Below are 20707 nucleotides of genomic sequence, written 5' to 3'. Positions count from 1 at the left end.
CAGGAAACTCAGTGTATTTTTAAGAGTATTTTTTACCCTATTCCTCCCCTATAGCCCAGTCCCTATAGCCCAGCCCCCACAGATTTCTTTCCTTGTTTGTAAAGCTCCCTTTCTGATAGAGGATGGATATTTTTTCCATTTTCTTAAGCGTTGAATCCTGACCACAGGATTTTTAGCAGACAGGACTGCATTTCTGCATTCCAGTCAGCCAGTTTGGCTCCTGAAGTGAATTTCATGGGGTACAGAAATGACAACAAAAAATTTAAAGGTCTATGCTGAAGTTCATGGAAAGGAAAGCTATCATTTGGATGCTAAAGAATATAACCCATGTGTCTTAAAAAAAACAATAACAAAAAATAATCTCCAATCCCATACTGGCAAACGTCAAGCAGCCATTCTGCAGAGGAAAAGAGACAGCCTGTCTCTTGTACAAGGCTTATGGTGTCTTTTCCCTACTGATTTCCTTGGCAGCTCAAAGAAAAAGTGGCGCTTTTACAGCGAATTTTAATGGCAGACTTTATGGTCTGCATCAGAGACAGAGCCAAGCTGCGTGAAATGCTACCAAGTCATCTATTAACTAGGGGTTCAGGGTTTTTTTCCCCAAGTATAAATGTCCTACAGTGGCAGCATGAAAATATAAACAAGAATCATGTTTGTGAAACACAATAACTATCTGGAGGTGCTCATCTTAGTTAGTCCCTTTCTTGCGTGTAGTATAAAACCTCTTTCACCCACATTCAGAGTTGGGATTTTTCTGTAAGCATGCCAAAATTTCTGTAGCGTCTCCCTATACTGGGTAAGCAAGTGAAAAACACAGCACAAAGTATTTACCTATGTACTTTCAGTAACATTTTAATTATACTGTGTTACACCCTGCCTACCTGAGCAACCTTGTTGCTTGTTTTGCATGGCCATGCAATGCTGAAGTATTGATGAGTAAGTCTGGTTAAGTCAAGGTGAGAAACAACAGAGTTCCCCAGCTGACCTCAGCTGCTGTCGTAACTGCTAATGAAAGAGGGAGTCTCCAAATCTCATTTGGTTTTTAGATTATTATAATTACCAAGCCAGCTAAAAATACTGACTGGGGAGGAAGGTGCATTTGTGCAATTTAGCTTTACTTCTCTTACCAAGAAACTGAGAAGTTTTGGAAAAAAGTTTCAAGCATATTTACTTCCTATACTTTGCTCGCAGCAGACTGGAGCAAACTGAGAGTAAGCAGAGACTTCAGAGGTGTAACATGTCTCTGCCACGCAGGGAAGTGGCCACATTCAGTGCTAATTCTTGAGTTTGGGTGGTCTTTGAGGTAAAGCCCAAATACAGCCTAGCATCAGTCAATCTGCAGGGCAGTCTCAATAGGGCTTGTAACTACAAGATTTTTATTTCTCTCTCTCTTTATATGTATATATATGAATACACACCCCATGTGTTTATGTACACATACTTTTATATATTTATATATGCATGTATATCTATGAGTCTACCTATGCAAGGGTGCATTCAGGTTAGGATATGCTGTCTAAAATGTTATTGGTTTCCTGCTTCTCTTCTACTGTTTCTAGGCACAGCCTGCCAAGACGATGACAGTCACTTATTCAAGCAAAGTAGCAAATGCCACTTTCTTTGGATTTCACAGATTACTCCTAAGGTGGAAAGGCAGCATCTACAAATTGCTGTACAGAGAATTTATTGTTTTTGCTACTCTTTACACAGCGATAAGTGTATTATACAGGTACACTCTTTCCAATTCACATCTCATTAAATGTTATACTGAAGTTTCAAACTTCCTAGTGTTAGGCCGATGAATGGTGGGAGGAGGTTGCTGCATAATTATTATCTTTTCCTTGGACTTTTCTGATGTGCTTTCCTTTCCATGTTTAGTTTACTGCTCCAGAGAAAGTAGAGTGTAAATTCTCTTGTATTCAGCTGATTGTATTTTCAGCCCAGCATTGAGCAACTATCCTACTGAAGTTACACTAAATAAACACTCATAGCTTAGCCTTTGTTGTTCTGACATTGAGCTGGAGGAGGTGAGTGTGCCTCCCTGCTTTAGACAATCAGTATAGACCCTTTATTCTCCTTGCAGAACTCTTTAGTTAGTCAGTAGTAATTTCTTTAACAACCCCAAGAGGTAATAAGTTGAGAGTCAGATTATATAGCCAGGAAAAGCAAAGTTTTGCTTAAAGCTAGGATGGCATGCAAACCTTATTTCTAGGCTTGCAGAGAGCCAAGGAAAACTGCATGGAAGCCAGACATGGTTATTATCTGTGTGTCATCCAGCACCTGGGAGGATCAGTTAGAAGAGTTGCTTCTTCCACCAAGGTGTGAATTAAACAGCTGTATGACAGATGGAATGCATCAATTAGTGCAGTCAAACTTGTAATTGATGAAGTACACTACACAGAAGTATCACAATAATGATTCAGCTCTTACCATGATCCATAATTATACCTGTGTCTGCTTTTTATGTAAAGCAAGGAAAAAATCAGTTTATGATTAATCAGTAATTTTCCAAAATGTTCAGTAATCTGTGCCTATAAACTCAGAAAGAAAATTACAGTATTAATATGTAAGGAAACAATAGAGACTCACATTCATTTAAATTAATCTGGTTTTACTGAAATGTCAGGCAATTGAAGACCATGATAAATACACCATGGAAAGCTTTCTATATATGCTACAGCTTTTATTGCACAAGTGTAAACAAATCCCACCAAATATTTTTTATATATTTCTTTTCTATGAAATCAAAGAATAACTGTAATAATACTCATCTATACAATAAAAAATATATATTTAATCTTGTTTTATTTTGTATTTTGTTGCCATAGTCCGCTCATTTGCTATAAGTTGGTGAATATTTTCCGCACTGCAAAATAAATAAAGTTGTCGTGGTTTTAATCTTATGAAAAATCTTATTGGAAAAGAAAAATTTCATAGGAGTAAGAGTAAAAAACTGCTGCAACAACATTTTCAAATAAAAGCAATTACAGATTGGTAACCTTTTGCAATTCAAGCAGACCTGAGTATTTTCATTAAGTACCCCTCTGAAAAAGGAGAGCAAACTCTACTTGCAGACTTACAGCTATCATCCTTGTTCAGTATGAGGCAGCAAACTGGTTCTCTTCAGGTATATTAATCCTAATTAGTAGTGCCAGTCAAATTAGTAATAAGAAAACCGCAAAGACCGGGGAATAATACTGTCTTCTCCAGCTTCTTTAATACATGCCAAAAGTGTCCAGCACGTTACCTTTAAGAATTCTCTTGAAGACATTAGCCAAGGTTGTTCCCCATTGCACATACCTGATTATTTATACTTATTTGCACTTTGTAGCTAGTGCCAGAACATAATGAAAGGACAAATACATTTTATTTTTGCTGCAGATTTTTTCTTACAGGTAACCAAAAACGGTTCTTTGAAAAATTATCAATTTACTGTGACAAATATGCTGAACAAATCCCAGTAACTTTTGTGCTTGGTAAGTACCGGTTGCATGTGAAATTGTAACACTGTCTCTCTCTGTCCACACATTTTGTGAATGTCCATGCATGGAAGCGTTTCAGAGCTGAGGGGCGTGTGGGATGTTAGAGGCTCACAATAAATCATCATCTTCCAACAGGTCTCCTTAAATCAAGTTGATTTTGTCACATCAACATTTATGCTTATGTTCTTAATATACTAACAAAAAAGGTTTCCATATATGTGTGTGTGTATATATATATATATTGCCAATTAACACTGATACATTATGCCTGATCTTTCAAGGCACTAAATTCACTTAAGTTTCACTATAGAAGAGGAAATTTGGAAGTTCATGGGTCTGAGATACTCAGCTGGAACGTGCCATCAAGTTGCAGTGTCTATTAAATAATTAGCACTGATGGCATTCTGGGCTTTGACACGACTTACTGCATTTATTCTGGGAAATGTAGCAGCTTAGTGTTACGAATAATAGTCTGCAAACTAAATCAAAGTAACCCAAGCAGAAATCCTGATAGGCGTTGACTTTTTTTTTCTTCTAACCCCCAGGTTTCTATGTTACTTTGGTAGTGAATCGCTGGTGGAACCAGTTTGTGAACTTGCCATGGCCAGATCGTCTGATGTTCCTCATCTCTAGCTGTGTCCAGGGCAGAGATGAGTACGGGCGCTTGTTAAGGAGGACTCTCATGCGTTATGTGAATTTAACGTCTCTGCTGATCTTTCGCTCTGTGAGCACAGCCGTGTACAAAAGGTTCCCCACCATGGACCACGTGGTAGGAGCAGGTATCGGAGTCCTGCTTTCCTTTCTCTTAGAGCTGGGGTCACAGGGAGAGAAAGAGCCAGACTCTTTTTTTTTTCCTCTGTGGCCCCACGTGTGCCCCATACTTCCCCACGTCAAAGCAGTCACCTTTTTGTTAGTGACTTAAATGACATGACCTTAAGCATGCATCTTTAATACTCCTAAAGTCTTCATTTCGCAACACTATAGAAATCAAATGAGTCTAAGACTCTTATGTGAATCTTCTTTCAGACACTGTGGCAATAGGCCTGCCCCAAACACTCAGGTATATGGAGCAGGTATAACATTTTCTAAAGCACGAAAAGTAAAAAAGCTGCAATACAGTGTGAAGCAGTAGGAATGGTAACTTGTTATATGCCATTGCCTCAATGTCTAGGATATAACTTTGTCTTGTGTATCAGAAACTGATCTTTGCAAGCACTTCACGAGTACAGCTTTATCTCAATTTATTTTAAGTAGACATTTTAAATGTTGTGATTTGCTTAGAAAAACCCTCCACCCCAAGGGTTTTTTCTTTAAATTCAAAACCTTACCTTAAACTAAGTTTTTTAATGTTAAAAAAGCATTCATTAAGCATGTCTTCATTTTCTGTTTGTTTTGATAACACAGTGAATGTGATGATGTTGAAAGGAGTTCAGTCATGTAACACTTTGCTTGTTTATGAAGGACTGACCACTGAGTATTTAAAGGCAAGGTGTGACACTGTGCCTTCTGACTGGCATGGTCAGTCAGAGGTAGAACACCAGTGCAAAGATGTGGGGATCTGTTCCAAATAGGAGAAGTCATATGTTTTTTACTGAATGTCCTTCATTTCTTAAATTTCTTCCTCTGGCAGAGATTAATAAGCAAAGTTGCAGCACATTGAAATATGCAGTGTATATACATATGCACATTTTAAATATGTGTGAAAACCTTTGGATATTAAGAAAAGTCCAGGCAGAATGCACCAATCTTATTGGGAAAAAAATCATTTACTTTGGATTCATTGGATTTTGAAACTCTTTTCCTTCTGCTGTGCAACAACAGTGTTTACCTGAGCCTGTGAGAGGTCAAGGAAGCTTCTGTCGCTCTCCCCAGCAACCTGCTCCTACTACGCACTGGAAAATTACAGCATTTCCAGGCAGCTAATCCAGCTCTGCCTCCCTATTGCTAAAGACAATCTGTTCCAAAAGAGACAGAATGTCACAGTGTTGTCCAAAAATTGTAGACTGGAAAACAAGTTTTGGTTGTTGGGGTTTTTTTAACAGTGGAAAATATTCCAACATAAACTGTATATCTAAGTATTGATAGTGTAGTCAGCTCTAGATTTCAGTCCTTCTTCTGTAAGTTTTAATGCATATTGTGATGCAGGAATTTTTATTGATGTAATACTGAGCACCTCAGGGTATATTTTGCTCCTATTAAAATCCAGTGATTTAGACAACACTCTGCAATCACCCCCTCCCTAGCTCCCTATGGCATTGCGTATCAGACTGCATGGGAGGGAGGCATTTAATATGAATGTGAGCAGCAGAATGTGATACAGCACAGTCATCATTGAAACAACTTGTGACGACTTTGCTGTCAAACTGCGAACTGCCACAGTATAACTATTGCTACACATTTCTCTTTTCAGCACATGAACTGCTTAAATTCATATACTTCAAATCTGAGAACAGGATCATGATAATCTAGTCTGACTCATCCATAACACAAGACACAAAAGCTTACTAACAGCATCCTTTATCATGTTGCAATTTCTGACTAAGCTGTAATATCTTCTAGGAATACAACCAGCCCAGATTTAAAATTCAGCTGGATATACTGGAGTCTACACTGCACCCTAGGTGAACAGACATTCTTTGAACTTGCTGTTGAAGAGGGCAATTTTATTCTCAGTCTGAACTTGCACAGTGTCATCTTCTATTCACTGGATTTTGTAATGGTTTTGGGTTCTTTTTTTTTAATTAGATGAAAACATCATTTTTCTCTCAATAGTTACCTGGTAGCAGAGTGCAAAAAGGCTTGAATAAACCTCAGTAGCTTCACCACATGTAGTCTCTCCCTATAGGATACGGTCTTCAGTGCTGGACCTTCCTCCTGAGTCCTTTTATATTCTAACATTCCCTGTGGAACTGTAGGCAGCAGATGCAGGTAGATTCATGACATTGAGATGCTGAGTGCTGCAGCACACATAACGTAAGTGTCAAATGCCTAGCAGCAGTCCTGAGATAGCACTTCTGCTGGCTGCAAGGTGCAAGGGGGAAGCTGGGTGCTCAAGATCACAAGTCTTAAAAAACAGAGTAAAGAGTGAGCCATGGGGGAGAGAGCCACCAAAAAGAGCTGATAGGAAATGCTGAAGAGAAACATGAGGTGTGAACTCAACAACACAGGAATACCTAAGGATGGCTGAAGTCTGCAGTCTCAAATCCTCCACTGGAAGGAAGCATCGATTAACCCTTTGCCACATAACACAGAAGCAGAAAGTGTAACTTTTATCTACTTGCTCATTGTTCCTTCTTCTGTAACCACTAGTATTCAGGATATTTTATATGGGTACCCTGAACCAGTCTTATCTCAAACCATTCAGTTTTGTCAGGAGAACTGAATACTCTTCTAATCACTTGAGGAAGAGCACAAGTGATTTTTTTTTTCCAGCCAGGCTTGTGTTCTCATCAATAATTATCCCATAAGATCTCTTTGGTCAGCACTGTTCACATTAGTGCCCTTTGATTCTTTGTTGATTGCGCCCTATGTCAGTCTTCTCATACTTTCACAGGGATTCAGTCATTCCTTAGATCATCCTTTTCAAGATCTTGGCACAATATTTGCCAAATATTTCTGGTTTTCTGGAGCTGCTCCAGTCTTCCAGTGCTTGTAAAAACCAGTGCTCTTTAGAGAGTTTCTCAGTTAATTCTTTAAATACTCCTAAAAACAAATAGTATGACCACATTTAGAAACCATATAATTTTAATAACTGAGGTTTGATATCTTCCCCTGCATTTGATGGAATATAAAATGTTTCTTTACCACTGCAATAACAGCAAGTGGTTCTGAGCCATATGTTGTCTGTATTGCCATCACCTTCACCAGCAGTAAGAGCTGGTGAATTAGTATTTTCTGCAGTAAGAATACTAGGTCTAATGTCAAATTGAACTTTATTATTCAAAGAACAAAACTTTGTTGAGCTTTCCTGAACAAAAGTGCCCAGTTTCAGTGGGAAAGCTGAATTGATCCTTGGAGCTTTGCCATTCTTTGTGACTCCCCTCAGGAGGAGTGTGTCCTTCCATGTAATGACTTCCCAGAGCCTCCAAGTAACTTGCATCCAGTGGTTACTCCAGACTGTTATCCTGTCTGTCTGCTTCAACCTGACAGAAACATCTTTTCCTGTCCTATAATGATCAGGCTGGTCAGATAGAAATGGAAGGCAGCCTAAAAGACTGAATTTTAGAAGTCATGAGTTATGACTAACAGGTCAGTTTGTCTGGTTGCCTGATTATTTCTGTACAGTTGATTATGAGAGCCGGCTGCAAACTGCCCAGAGGCCTTTTAAAAGCTTTATCTTATTATGTTCTCAAATTCCAGGATACTGCAGGAGTACTGTGTCTTGCTGCTGAACATTTCCTCTATCACAGAATATTCTGTCCTGTCCTTGCCTTCCCTCTCAGTAGTTGCAGTATTTCAAATCTCCTGTGTTAACTTGTTGCAACTGCACAACGGTGCCATCTTCCTCAACAACACAATATTTAAGAAAGTCACTGTGTTTAGCAAATTTTCTTTATCCTTATTCACATTTTTATATGACACAGCCAAGTTTCTGTATATTTATTTTTTTTGCTGCCTCGTATCTTTAGCAATGTTAGCAACTTTGGACATATCCTTAGTTACTAGTTGGAATCTACTCTCAATTCCCTTATTGAATTTTCAGCATTCAAACTTATAATTGATTGGCTGAGCCACTTATTTTGGAGCTGTCACGTTACTAACTTTGTCCTGTTTCAGAGCTAATGTCAACACAGCAAAAGAAGCTTTATACCCACCCTGTTAGATGACACACATCTGAGCAAAAATTAGGCTCCTCCAAATCTGAAGATTGCTTCAATCCCCAAAAATCTAGGATTTGGACAAAGGAAAATGGGAATTTTCTGAAATTGCTTTTATCCAAGGCTGGGTGAAAGGAGGACAGCAAAGCAGAGCTTTCTGCACAAATGGGATAGAGATATTGCTCCAAAACCCAGCTGCTCCCTTGCCAAGTCCCAGACAGTGATTGGCTCTGACGCAGGTTTTGTCACACAGAGCCCTGGCTCCCCTGGTATTTGACCATGGACTTGCTTGCAGTAGGGAGAAGAAGGATTTCACAGGGCAGGGGAACTATTCAGGAAACATAATACCTTCCCAGCACCCCAGCATGGCAAATTGCCAGGCAGAGAGCAGCTTTAGCCCGCAGCCCCACAGCATGTCACCTGGCCCAGTGTCCCATTAGCAGCGGGATTTCTGTTCACGATTCCCCCTCCGTCTCTTTGCATGCCTTCATAACCCCAAAGAAAACATTAAACAATCTGGCAGAAAAGTATTTCACTGGCAGAAGGCACACTCTCTGTTGAGCTCTGTTTCATGAATGCACTTGTATCCTCTGTTGCTTGCTCACTGCTTTGCAAATTTACCAAAAAATGATCAGAATCAGAAGGTCGTGTAACTGCCTTCACAACATATGTTGAGATGCTGCTGAAAGCTGTCATTGCTGAAAAGTGATAGTTTCTTGACTGATATATCCTGTTCCTTACTTTTCTGAAAGCAGAATATGAAACTAGAGAGTAATTTGTACAACTCTTAGCATTATATGTATCTACAGTATGTCAGCAGTCAGATATGAGAACACAGTAATAGCAAACTATTGCAAAATATTGGTAAAGAGGAATTTTGCATAGATAGCTAATGCAAAACCAAGTTGTTTCAAGCAAGATCTATCTTGGGGAAAAAAAAGAAAAAAAAAAGAGTAGGTTACTAATTAGAATTATAAATTGTGTTTAGAAGAGTTCTATGCAAATATCACATAAACAGATTCAAACATATTTAAAATTTATAGTATCAGTAGCACTGAAAGCACAGAATAAATTAAGCCTTTTTTTTTTTTTTTTTTTTTTTTTTTTTTTTTGGGAAACAGGCTTCATGACAAGATATGAAAGAAAACTTTTTGATGAACTTAAGTCTCCCCACTTGAAATACTGGGTCCCATTTGTCTGGTTTGGAAATTTGGCATCAAAGGCACGAAAAGAGGGAAGAATTCGTGACAGCGTAGATCTGCAGACACTGATGAATGTAAGTAGAAGAAGTAAATCTACAGAAAACTAATCTGATATTGCTATGTGGTAGCTTTTCACTTATACAATTGATTTTATTTAATGTGCACAGATCTCCTGTGTCATCTAAATTATCTTACTCAGGATTTATCCCAGTTTTCATTGTGTACCAATGCACACTTAAAAACACACAGCAGCAGTCCTCTAGGATTCTTCTTATATGACTAAGAGGGTATTAAAAGAAGAAACAAATTGAAGAGTAAAATATTATTGTAACATCACTGTGAATTCATACTTGTTCCATTGCTGACAATATGAGAAATGAGAATAATCTAGCATTTTGAAGATTTTAATATCAGTTTCAGGGAAGATAATCTCCCTGAATATTTAATTAAGTGGTAAAACATCCTTTTTATGATATAATATATTCTCTTTCATGTATCACTAGACTGGGGATAAGATAGAAACAGAAGATAGTTTGTGAAGAAATACATAAAATACTAAGCATTCCAATTCCATAAACCAAGTGAATATTCAAAAGGAGTGCTGGATATAGTTATGGTATCAATTTACATATACTATATTTCCATATCTCCCTGTCCTTTTATATGTGCAAAAATGAACTGTCACAAAACATTTATAATTCATAATGGTACCCCACGCGATTTTATTTTGTTGGGGTTTGTTGGTTTTTGTTTGTTTGTTTGTTTTCCCTTTAGGAGATGAATAAATACCGGTCTTGGTGCAGTCTTTTGTTTGGATATGACTGGGTTGGAATTCCATTGGTCTATACCCAGGTACTGAGCTATTTTCCTTTAGTAAATTTGAAACACGATTTCCATAAATGGGGAGGTTGGTACCAAACATTCACTGAAATGTTTTTATGTTTCCTGGGTGTTCTTCCTGGTCATAATTATACCTGTGGCCTTCCTATTCGCAATACCTCCCTACAGATTCATAAATTATACGGCAAAAGTCCGACACAGGTCCTTGGGTATGTGTAGCTTTGTGCATAAGATTGTATTATTCCATTATTTCAATTATTCAATTATTTCAATGAAGTTTTGTTTTTTGCAGGTTGTTACTCTCGCAGTCTATACTTTTTTCTTTGCCTGCCTGATAGGACGCCAGTTTTTGGATACTGACCAAGGGTATCAGGGCCATGACTTAGATATTTACATTCCAATCTTCACACTGTTACAGTTCTTCTTCTACGCAGGATGGCTCAAGGTAAACTAGCTTTCTGGAAAGGTGATGAGGGGACCCTCTCTATGGGGCTGGTCAAGGTGTCAGATCTGTGACACACTGTAAAATCACCAAAGATTACCAGAGTTACACCAAAGCTGAACTCAGCCCCAAGTGTGCTGTGGTCATACAGAAACATCATGCAATACATTTTTAATTCCACCTGATTGAACAGTAAGAAATGGTCATGAACCTGAAAGAGCCCATTTGAGTAGCACCAATGCAGCCGCAACTCCCCAGGGGAATATTACTCCAGACAAATCAGGTCTCAGGACTCGGCCTATAAAATGACAGATGAAAGATTAAAAAAAACCCTTCTCCCACTCCACTGTTCAGTGGGGAAATATTGCTGCAGACCTGGCATTGGCTAAAAGGGACTGAATCATACTTTCTTCTTGTAATCAAAGCCAGTCTCTAGTATCTGCTGTTTGTTAACCTCATCACGTGCAGGCAATTAAAGGTCTCCAGTTCCAGGGGACTATGAAAGAGTCACAGCCAAGATTGGCTAAAACTGCACTACATAAAAATATTCATTAAAAAGAGTTACAGAAGGAATTGGATGGGCCCATCAGCCCATTGATGACTGCTAGGTTAACATATCACCATCAGTCTCATAGCTGAGTAATTAAGCCATGTACCTCAAGGTGGTTCTCTCCTCTGAAGTAGACTAACTCTAAAAAAGTTTCAAATAAAAATCAAATTGGTACATTAGGGTCTGTGCACATTAATATTTCCTTTTGTGTTTATTTATCATGGCTGGAAACTTAGAGGAAACTTCTGATGTTTCTGTTAGAATATACATTGCACAAAATTTGCCAGTTTTAGAGCCCCCTTTTCCCAGCCAGCTCCAAAGGGTAGAGAAGACAGCACACTCAGCTGGCAGGTTGTGAGGGAAAGTAAAGTGCCTGCAGGGCAAGCTCATCTAGTCCTATGTCCTAGGAAATCAGGGGGAAAAAGGGGTTTGCTGCATAGGGACCATCTCAGGTGGGAGCAGGAGAGAGAGGAAGGGAGGCTGGTGCACTGAGGGTAACAATTTCTCCTGGAGAAAAGTGAGGCTTTATTTCTAGGCAATGTCTTCCAGGGTTTTACTAGTTGGTTACAAAACTGTAAGCTGTTCCTTTTGACTGCCCTTCTGGTGCTCCTGAGGGAAAATGGTTTCCCCTTCATCAGCACCGAAGGATGTTAGTAGCATCTCTTCCAGTTAGGCTCAGGGCTTCCAGCCAGCTCCTGGATACAGCAGGTATGAGATGCCATTGTAACTGAAAAATCTTCTGGATAAAGAAATGAAAGGGAGGAGAAGAAGTTTTAAAAAGCTAATTTAACATCAGCAGTTTTCCCTCAGACCGGAGGTTCATCCAAACCTTCAGTGCCCCGAGTCAGGATATTTCTGTCTTGAAGGTTACAGCCGGTTTCCTGCTGAGTGTTTTGGGCTTTGCCTGCCAGGCAGCAAAATGGGCCCTGAGATATTGACTTCCAGTAATTTGGCAATTCCTCAAAAATAATGACTAAAGTGAGCTCATTCCTTGGCCTCAAGCCTGGTGTGTTATACCTACAATATAGGGCCAAATTTTCCCATCACATGAGACACTTCTAAATCCCCATTTTCATTACAGGGATAGATGAACTGTCCAAATACAGAGTTTAGTTGTCCAGCACTACATTCCTTTCTGGAGAATAAACCCATGCCTCACATTCCAGGATCAGGTCAGCCAAGCAAACGGCCACCACTGCCGTTCCTTCTGTCCCAGTGCTGCTCGCTTTTTTAAGCTCATGTGATAAGTTTTTTGGGTGGTGACCTCTGCTTCACACAAAGTTGATCCAGAGCCACAGCACAGACTTGCATTCTGGTTCCTTCTTATTGCAGCACTTTCATAGGTATACCCAGAACTTAATAACATAGTCAACGAGTGTGAGCAGAGGTGCCCCTGTCTTCCTTCATTCCTCCTTACATGTGTTTTCATAGGGTTAGTCTACTCAGCAGTTCCTTTGTTATCGGCCAGTGATGGCCTGGGAAGTGATGGCCTGGGAGAGCCAGCTTAGCCATGGGCACAGCCTAGAGGCACATAGGAAAAATACCCAGGGAGTGACTGCTGCTCTTCATAGTGAGGTGAACGAGCAGGACTGTTTAATCATACAGCTTCTTCACCCATATACACATTAAATCAAGGACCTGATTGCTGCTTCTGTGCATGGCCGTAGTGACCACTAGGAAGGCTTTGAAGGGTCATCGAGAATGCGATTGGCTTCAAAAGCAGGGCTTAAAAAGATAAACAGAAGGAGAAAAAGCATGGAGGGGAGAGAATATTTAACCTCAGTGTATCAAGGAAGTAAGAAATAGAGAAGCAGACTGCTTTTCCTAAAACCATTTTTTTTTTCCTTTTCATCTTTTTTTTTCCACCCTCAGTGGCTATGCTCTTTCTCCCCACAATTCTTTGGTGATCATGGGGATGAAGGGGCAGTCTCTGGTTGTTTTTCTACTGGATGTGGGTAGCCAGAAAGGGTTCTCTTCCCAGACTCATTCCCAGACTAAGGTGCCTCACCACCAATGTTCCTGAGCTAACTGTTTGCTTATCTCCTCCACAGGATGGGCTTCTGCCCTGCAGTTTCAATCACTTCAGGTACAGAAACCCAACCCAGCAGGCTAAATTAAAGAACAGACTCTGATTCCGTCTCTTGGATTTGGCTAGCATGATGCATGGAGTCTGCTTGAGTCAAGGTTCTTGTGGGTTGTTTTTCTTGAAAAGTTGTGGAAGGTTGCCAATAGGATTAACCTCGATAAAGAAGCAGGGTCTGAGGGCTGAGCTGGAGAGACAAGCTCTACTCCATCCAGCAAACTCCAGCTGCAAGGCTTGGGGATACTGACCCAATGGGCTGGTAGACTATCATAGACAATAGTGCAGTGACAGAGCCCCTAGCTGCTGAACCATTCACTTAAATGAGCCAAAGACAACAGCAAGGAAAGGTAATGACTATCTTATGTGACAATTACCCTAGGCCAGACATGTCTCAATTCCCAGCAGGCCAGCACCAACAATCATGACTGACAGCACCAGCAAAGCACAGAGTTATGAATCTATAGGGAAATCAAGCTGTTCCTTCGCTAGGCTGGCAAAACCATCAAACAGGGGATCAAGCTATGATTGCAAATGACAGGCAGGGAGAGAGAGAAAAATCCAGTCTTACTTTCTCTGCAGCAGTAGTCCTGACATGGCATGCCAAAATCTCTTCACTGTCTCATTTTCTTTTCAGGTTGCTGAACAGCTTATTAATCCATTTGGAGAAGATGATGATGATTTTGAAACTAATTGGTGCATCGATAGAAATTTACAGGTTGCTGTTGTTATTTCTACTTCCAGCTTTTCTGTATGATAAGTTATCATTACATTTAATCTTATTTCTTAAACTGAGGTACAAATTAGGGCAACAAGTGTCAGCAAAACAAATTCTTTCCCTGAAGGCTGTGATCCTCAGAGTTTGTTTCTACAAGCTAATTCATCTTGATTTTGTTATTTGGTGTTTATGATGATTGAAAAAACATGCAAACAGCTGGTTTCAAACTATAAGATCACTTTATGCCTGGAAAAACATGTAATGTAGGTCAATTCTGCAAAATCCAAAAGCTATTCCCACATAGATAAGAACACATTTTGCTAATCTGAATGTTTTGAGATTAAAACATTGCATATGAACCTTCCTTTAAAAATAAAAAAGGCAGTGAAAATGCTAAAAAGACCAAGCAGGGCCCTGAACTAATAAGCAGGGCCAGTACCATTCATCTTCTGACGCTACCACTCACAGCAGTATCTGTGGTTGGCACAGGAGCCAGTGTCTTTAGTGGCAGGAGCTGTGAGATGACCAGGGTACAGATTTATTGCAGATAACCCCAATTCCCAAACAGCCTCTGTCTGTTGTGCCATGAAGGAGCTCAGTGACACGAGAAGGCACCTGCCACTCCCCTCACAGAGAGCCAAGGACAAGGCTTGGCACTGAGCTGCTGTCGAACTCCAACTGGGGACCACTGAGACAGCAAAGCAGAGCCCAGGAGTTAGAGGGAGCAAGGGCAGGCCAAGCTGACCACCATATTAAGCAAAGTAAGCAATGTAGATCTGCACAGGAGTGGGAAAGGACTTCACACTACCAAAGATGCTCTCTGGTTTAGCACTACTTCAGGGTACTCATGCTACAGTGCCTTACAGCCTCTTGTACAAAATACATCAGAAGGCCCTAGAACAGGATGGTCACACACTTGGTTCTGAATGTCTTAAAATGGGGATGAAGTTTATCAGAAAGATTCTTGACCTCCAGACATTTTAAGGAGCACAGCTAATACTTTACACAAACTTTCCATAGGACATGGAGGATCACATTTAACTACATCACGCGTACGGAAAGGACTGCAATCTGACATAAATATTTTTGCAGTACAGAAGACTCAAGTTAAAATAAAATGTATACTTTCACGAATATAGCTGGATATAGGGGGGTTATTTTATAATACTGAGTCTCTTCCTAATGCCCAGGCCATCACACACACCTTATGTTAAAGGGAATATAAAGCAGATTATTTCATATACTGTGCTATGCTGAAAGTGACATGATTTATAAAAAAAAAAAAAAATTTAAGGTCTCACTTCTGGCGGTGGATGAGATGCACATGAACTTGCCAAGGATTGAGAAAGATATTTACTGGAATGATTCCTCTGCCCGGCCTCCCTACACAAAAGCAGCTGCTGATTACTGTATTCCTTCATTTCTTGGATCAACTATTGAAATGGGGTGAGTGGTACTAAGGTCCTTAATGCCATCAGAAAGATCACCACCTCTACAGCCCACGCTGATTGACAGACAGTCAGCACAGGGCTGTGGCGATACTGCAGGTGGGGGAGATGGAAATGGGAAATGATGTTAGGAGGGAGTGGAGAGGCTGGTGTTGGTGGGATGATGTCTCCAGTGGTCCATGTTTGCATACAAATCATGCACACATAGCTAGATTGTATAATAATAATATAGAGCATGTTTGCAGGGAGAGTTTATTGCCAGTCTCTGAGCACCAGATGGCACCTGAAGGCAGTGACTGACTTTTCTTAATAATACCTTTTTCACTACACCTGCTTCATACACCCTCAAACAGCAAAATAGCTATTCCTTTGCTTATTTAGTTAGCAAATGACAGCTAAAAACAGTCCAGATTTTTGTGAAGATCAACAACAAGTCATTTTAAATGTTGTATGACTTTTCATTGACTAATAATATGGGCACAGCAGTTGGAGTGGTCAGATTTTGTGAAGGGATGAAGACTATTTGGAAAGATCAACAGAAGAACCATCGCTACAAAGAAACATATAGAGGATATAGGACTGCCCCCTGTTGTTGGGATCTATCTGAGAAATCAGTGATAGGCCAGTTGGTTTAGAAGCTGTCACTTTAAATACTTGTGACACAGTGTAATATAGACAGGTCAGTAAGTGTAAATCCTATCATGACTGAACAAATACCAGGCAATATCAGATGTTCTTGTCTGAAAATCTTTTCTAAAACTTTACAGTAGCCATTTTGTTAGCTTTAAAAATTACCTCAAGATGTTTACAATTTTCCCATCATTTCCCACCTTTATCAAAATAAAAGGTGCTTAATTTTTTTTGTTTCATTTGGCCTCAAAATTGCTGGTTTCTCATTTTTATTCCTCTTATTTTTTCACTTTTGCATGCATTCTATTACAAAAGACAATGAGTTTGTATGAGTTCCTCTTATTACAATCAGACTCTTCAGGATTATTTCCTTCTGGAAAAACTATAAAATTACAAAGAGAATAGTAAAGAACAAAGTTAAAAAAGTAAAGAAGGACAACTCATAGAACATAATTTATTTTACTGCAATTGCTAGGGGGAAAAGGTGGCAAAGAAGAAACATTATTACGTCCACAAACAAATTTTTTAATAAGAAGGACTTCTCACAAAATATGAAGGAAGGAGTGAATAAACAGTAGCTCCCTGTTAGCCCTGTGAAATGCAAACAGCTCTGATGTGTTAGCTTTTTATTATTTTCTCATCTGAGCTGTTTCTCTGTGTATATCTCTAAAAATAATGGGTAGTTCTTAAGCAGACTTCAAAAACAAGTTCTAAAGATTCTCCAAGTCCAAACCAAATATACAAAGCTTGAGCCCAATTCCAAAGCCTTCTTCAGTCACCTCAAGTAGACATCCGGAACAGGTTGCTCAAAGAGGTGGTAGATGTCCCATTCCTGGAAACATTCAAGGTCAGGTTGGATGGGACACTGAGTAAGCTGATCTACTTGAAGCTGTCCCTTGTCCATTGCAGGGAGGTTGGATTAGATGGCCTCTAAAAGTCCCTTCCAACACAAACTATTCTACGATCTTCACAAACGCTGAATGAAATTCCTCTGTCCTCCAGGGCAGTGTTGGCTCTCTGTGCTCCTTACCTTAGATTAGGCCTGAGCCCTTTGCCATTCTTGCCCTTAGGACAGATAACTAGGCCAGTTTGGCTTGTCCTCTGCGGTGCACTGGGTCAGTAATGTGTACTGACTTGACTGGCAGGTGCAGCAACTGTTGTTCTCATGAACCACCAAGGCTACTCAGGAGAAGAATACCAGGTACAGGTGAGACTTCCAGATACACTATCATGCCCCGGAGGTGAGATTTGGCCATCTGAGTAATTCCAACATTTTTTGAAATTGTTGCACTCTGCTTCCAGCAGTAGCTTTTTCACTGTCTTTATTTTTGCCTGAAGGATTCTCCTGAAAATAACTACACCATGAAGCAGGACTTCTTTCTCCCTTTTCCCTCACTCTAAGCATAAGTGTAACCATGTAGAGCCACCTCAAAGGGCTGCAGCCCAAATATGAAATGGTGCCAGATGCCTGGCTGGGTGGCCTCCCAACCTGGTCCTCAGTAGAAGGGGCACCTGGATGTTGAGAGCTCTCTGTGTGATCTGGCTAGTTCAAAGGCACAGGCACTATTTCCTGGCACTCTCATCCTTTTCATGCTCTTCCTTAGGGACACACTAGGGCCTTGGTTCCTATGTCTTCTTGCTGAGACAGTGGAATATATGTGCATAGAGACCTAATACTTCCTATGAGTAAGTGACACCTACTACCTGGCTTTATTTGGCAGGCTGGCTGATACCGATTTCCTCTATGGGGAAGAGTGGCCCTGGGAAGAGGAGAAACACCGAAGGCAATATTCAGTGTTGAGAAGAGTCAAGAGATTTCTCAGTGTCCACGAGGGTCCTGCATACCCCACTCACCGGCGCTACAGTCGGCAGACAAGTGAGAATTCGGTGTTTTTCCCAGCAGATGAAAAGGGGCACATCAGACGGCTGCAGGAAATGCACACAAGAGGGAGACACTCTGCCTCCAGCTTCAAAAAGAAACACGAAGGAGTTGACAGAAGTAACAGACTTCACAGTAGCCGAGACCTAGGACCCATAACTGAAACCTCCAGGAACGAGGCACAGTTTGGTGACAGTGACACCTCAACTGAGACAAACAAGCCAGTTCCTGAGGTCATCATCTCTGAAGCCGAGGAAAATGCACTTGGCACGCTGGACAAATCAGATCCGCCAACAGAGCGCTCCTCAAGCATGCCAGAAGAGAAGCTCCAAAGGATCCTAGCTGAGGCAAATGTGGCTCTTCTGAACCAACCTTTTTTCCCCCCAGAAATGACTACATACCTCTCAAGCTCGGAGGTGCATCAGTCACTTCCTACTGTGATAGGAGAGACCAAACATGAGCCCCATGGTAGTAACATAGCTGGTCTCATAACAGATCGTGAGAGAAACCTTCAGCGATGGAGTTTACCAAGTTTCCATAGTCCTAATACAGGACCTAGTACAGCTGACAGTGAACCATCCTTAGCAGATTCCAGGACAACTTCACAACAAAAGATCTTCAGTGATGGAAACAATGTTACTTCTGCTGCTGCACCAGAGACATTTGAGATGCAGCACTTATGGGAAAACATGGACAGTAAAGAAACAGCCATAGTAGAATTTTCTAATGAGGATAGTGAAAGAAAACTTTGACCATGCTTCCTCTGGGTTTGACTGAACTTCTTGTCTTCTCTTGAACATAGTTCTCATACAGAATTGCTGAAAGTGCAGAAGGGCAGACTTGATGCTCAGACAAGTCCTGAGCAAGATCCAACAGAAGATTTGGGACCTAAATAAGAGGCATTATGGTGCTTCTTATTTACCATCAATGCACAGGACAGCAAGCTGTGTTGGCTCAAATAGAGGAAAAAATAAGGTTATCAGAAGAGTGGAGACAGTTCTGTCCACTTTGAATCCACACTGAACACTGCTGCCTTTGTCCACTCCATCAGGTTAAGGTCCATGACATCCTTGTAAGACCTATGAAGACTTTTGTTTTCTATTCAAGTGGCTCAAAGGTTCTCTCCTCAGCTTGGACAGATTCAGCCCACTGTTTCTTACTGCCTGGAGGAACACTTGAAAAATCAGGCTCCTCAATTGTGTAAGACAATAGTATGCCCCTCTCTGAAGCTGTGCCACTGGAGAAATAAAAGCATTAAATGTTCAAGTTCATTAAGAAAGATAGAAGAGGCAAAACTGCTGATGAGTAGGGCATGGGAAGTCTTAGTCTTGGTCTTTGCTCCCTGGAGTATGTATGTGGCATACCCAGTGGCTGGTTAGTGTAAAATGAGGGTCCCAGGTGGCCTCTCTAGTGATGACAGGGCTGTGGCACTCTCTCAAGGGGTGGTGGAGCTGCAGGGGCAACTGAGCTTAGAACTCCAGTCTCGTGGAGATCTTCAGCTGGAAGTGCACAGGCTACAGTCATCCCAGGCAGACAACAAAATGGCCCAGGACCACTTGTAAAACTGCTTTCCACTTCCTTCCCCTGCCCCCATTTCCATGCTTCCAGACACACCACACGCATTCTCCATTAACTCAAACCTACACCAGCATTCGGTGGTTGCTGCTGCTCCAGGGGGGGCCACGCCACCTCCCTAAACCTCCTGGTAGTGACCTGGCCTTTCAGCTGTCACTGCTGCAAGATGTCTCAAAGCAGGTCAGGAAAGCAGCAGCAGCTCCTTGTTTTTAGCTCTTTACCCACATTTACAAAAACACAGTCCAGAGCATGTCACCAGCATTGTCCCATGAGTAAGCACCCAAGTAGATTGTCTCCATGGAAAAGGGGGAGACCAGATAACTCGAGGGATGGAAAGAACAGAGAGAAGGGGAGACACAGAAAGTTATGGGTCTGCAACAGCCAGTAGAAGCAGTTTGGACTGTATGGACAGCAAGTCTACCCAGCTCTCTCGCCCAGAAGGTTTCACTTCAGACAATAAACCAGCATCTCTGACAGGGTAACTGTAGTGTCTTCTGGGAGTCTTTAGGACTCCCTGAAGTTGGGAACAAGCTCCTGCTTTTCTGGCCAACAACTTAGGTGAGGAGCCCTTCCAGCAGGCTATCACATACAGCAGGACTCTGCTATCTCATCTGGGTAGTTCTTGAACAAAAATCAACTACCCTCCCCACTTCTTCCAGCATTATTTCAGTCTGGGAATTGGATCCCAATAGTGTATATTAGGCAGGGTATGAGCAGAGTCACCCTTTCAAATCCTTCGAAGACACTTGAAAAAGCACATATATCCCCATCAGATTAGGAAGCAGAGGACACTTGATCCAAGGAAGAGCTGTTTAAACTCATATTATGTGAATTCTATGCATGCAGAAAAGCCAAGCACAGATTTCCCAGGCACCTTTGGAGGCACTTCTTCACAGCTCATGAGATGAGGTGACACTGGTGTCTGACAGCAGCTTAGTGCAGTTTGATCACACTTTGGAGTGAGGCGTTCTGGTGCAACCTCACCCTTGCCACTCCACAACAAGTCCTCAGGCAAATCAAGTTCTTATGTTCAGGTTTGACCAA

At 41.0% G+C, this 20707-nt stretch overlaps 1 protein-coding gene across 2 annotated transcripts; it reads left to right on the top strand.

Annotated features, from left to right (window-relative positions):
* Positions 1-1559: 1559 nt before the first annotated feature.
* Positions 1560-19726, top strand: BEST3 (bestrophin 3). Of its 2 annotated transcripts, XM_050324699.1 has the most exons (9): positions 1560-1729; positions 3382-3476; positions 4028-4261; positions 9421-9575; positions 10276-10353; positions 10634-10786; positions 14051-14131; positions 15426-15577; positions 17931-19726. In XM_050324699.1, exons 1-9 carry the CDS (start codon positions 1578-1580, stop codon positions 18838-18840), a joined length of 2010 nt encoding a protein of 669 aa, XP_050180656.1. In that variant the 5' UTR covers positions 1560-1577; the 3' UTR covers positions 18841-19726. The 2 variants fall into 2 exon arrangements, with proteins under 2 accessions (XP_050180656.1, XP_050180657.1); XM_050324700.1 differs by lacking the exon at positions 15426-15577.
* Positions 19727-20707: the final 981 nt, after the last annotated feature.

Source organism: Myiozetetes cayanensis, unplaced genomic scaffold, assembly GCF_022539395.1.
Source record: "Myiozetetes cayanensis isolate MyiCay16 unplaced genomic scaffold, myiCay2020 scf3, whole genome shotgun sequence".
Taxonomy (NCBI): Eukaryota; Metazoa; Chordata; class Aves; order Passeriformes; family Tyrannidae; genus Myiozetetes; species Myiozetetes cayanensis.
The sequence above is the reverse complement of the archived record's forward strand: the minus strand, read 5'-3'. Positions and strand labels throughout refer to the sequence as shown.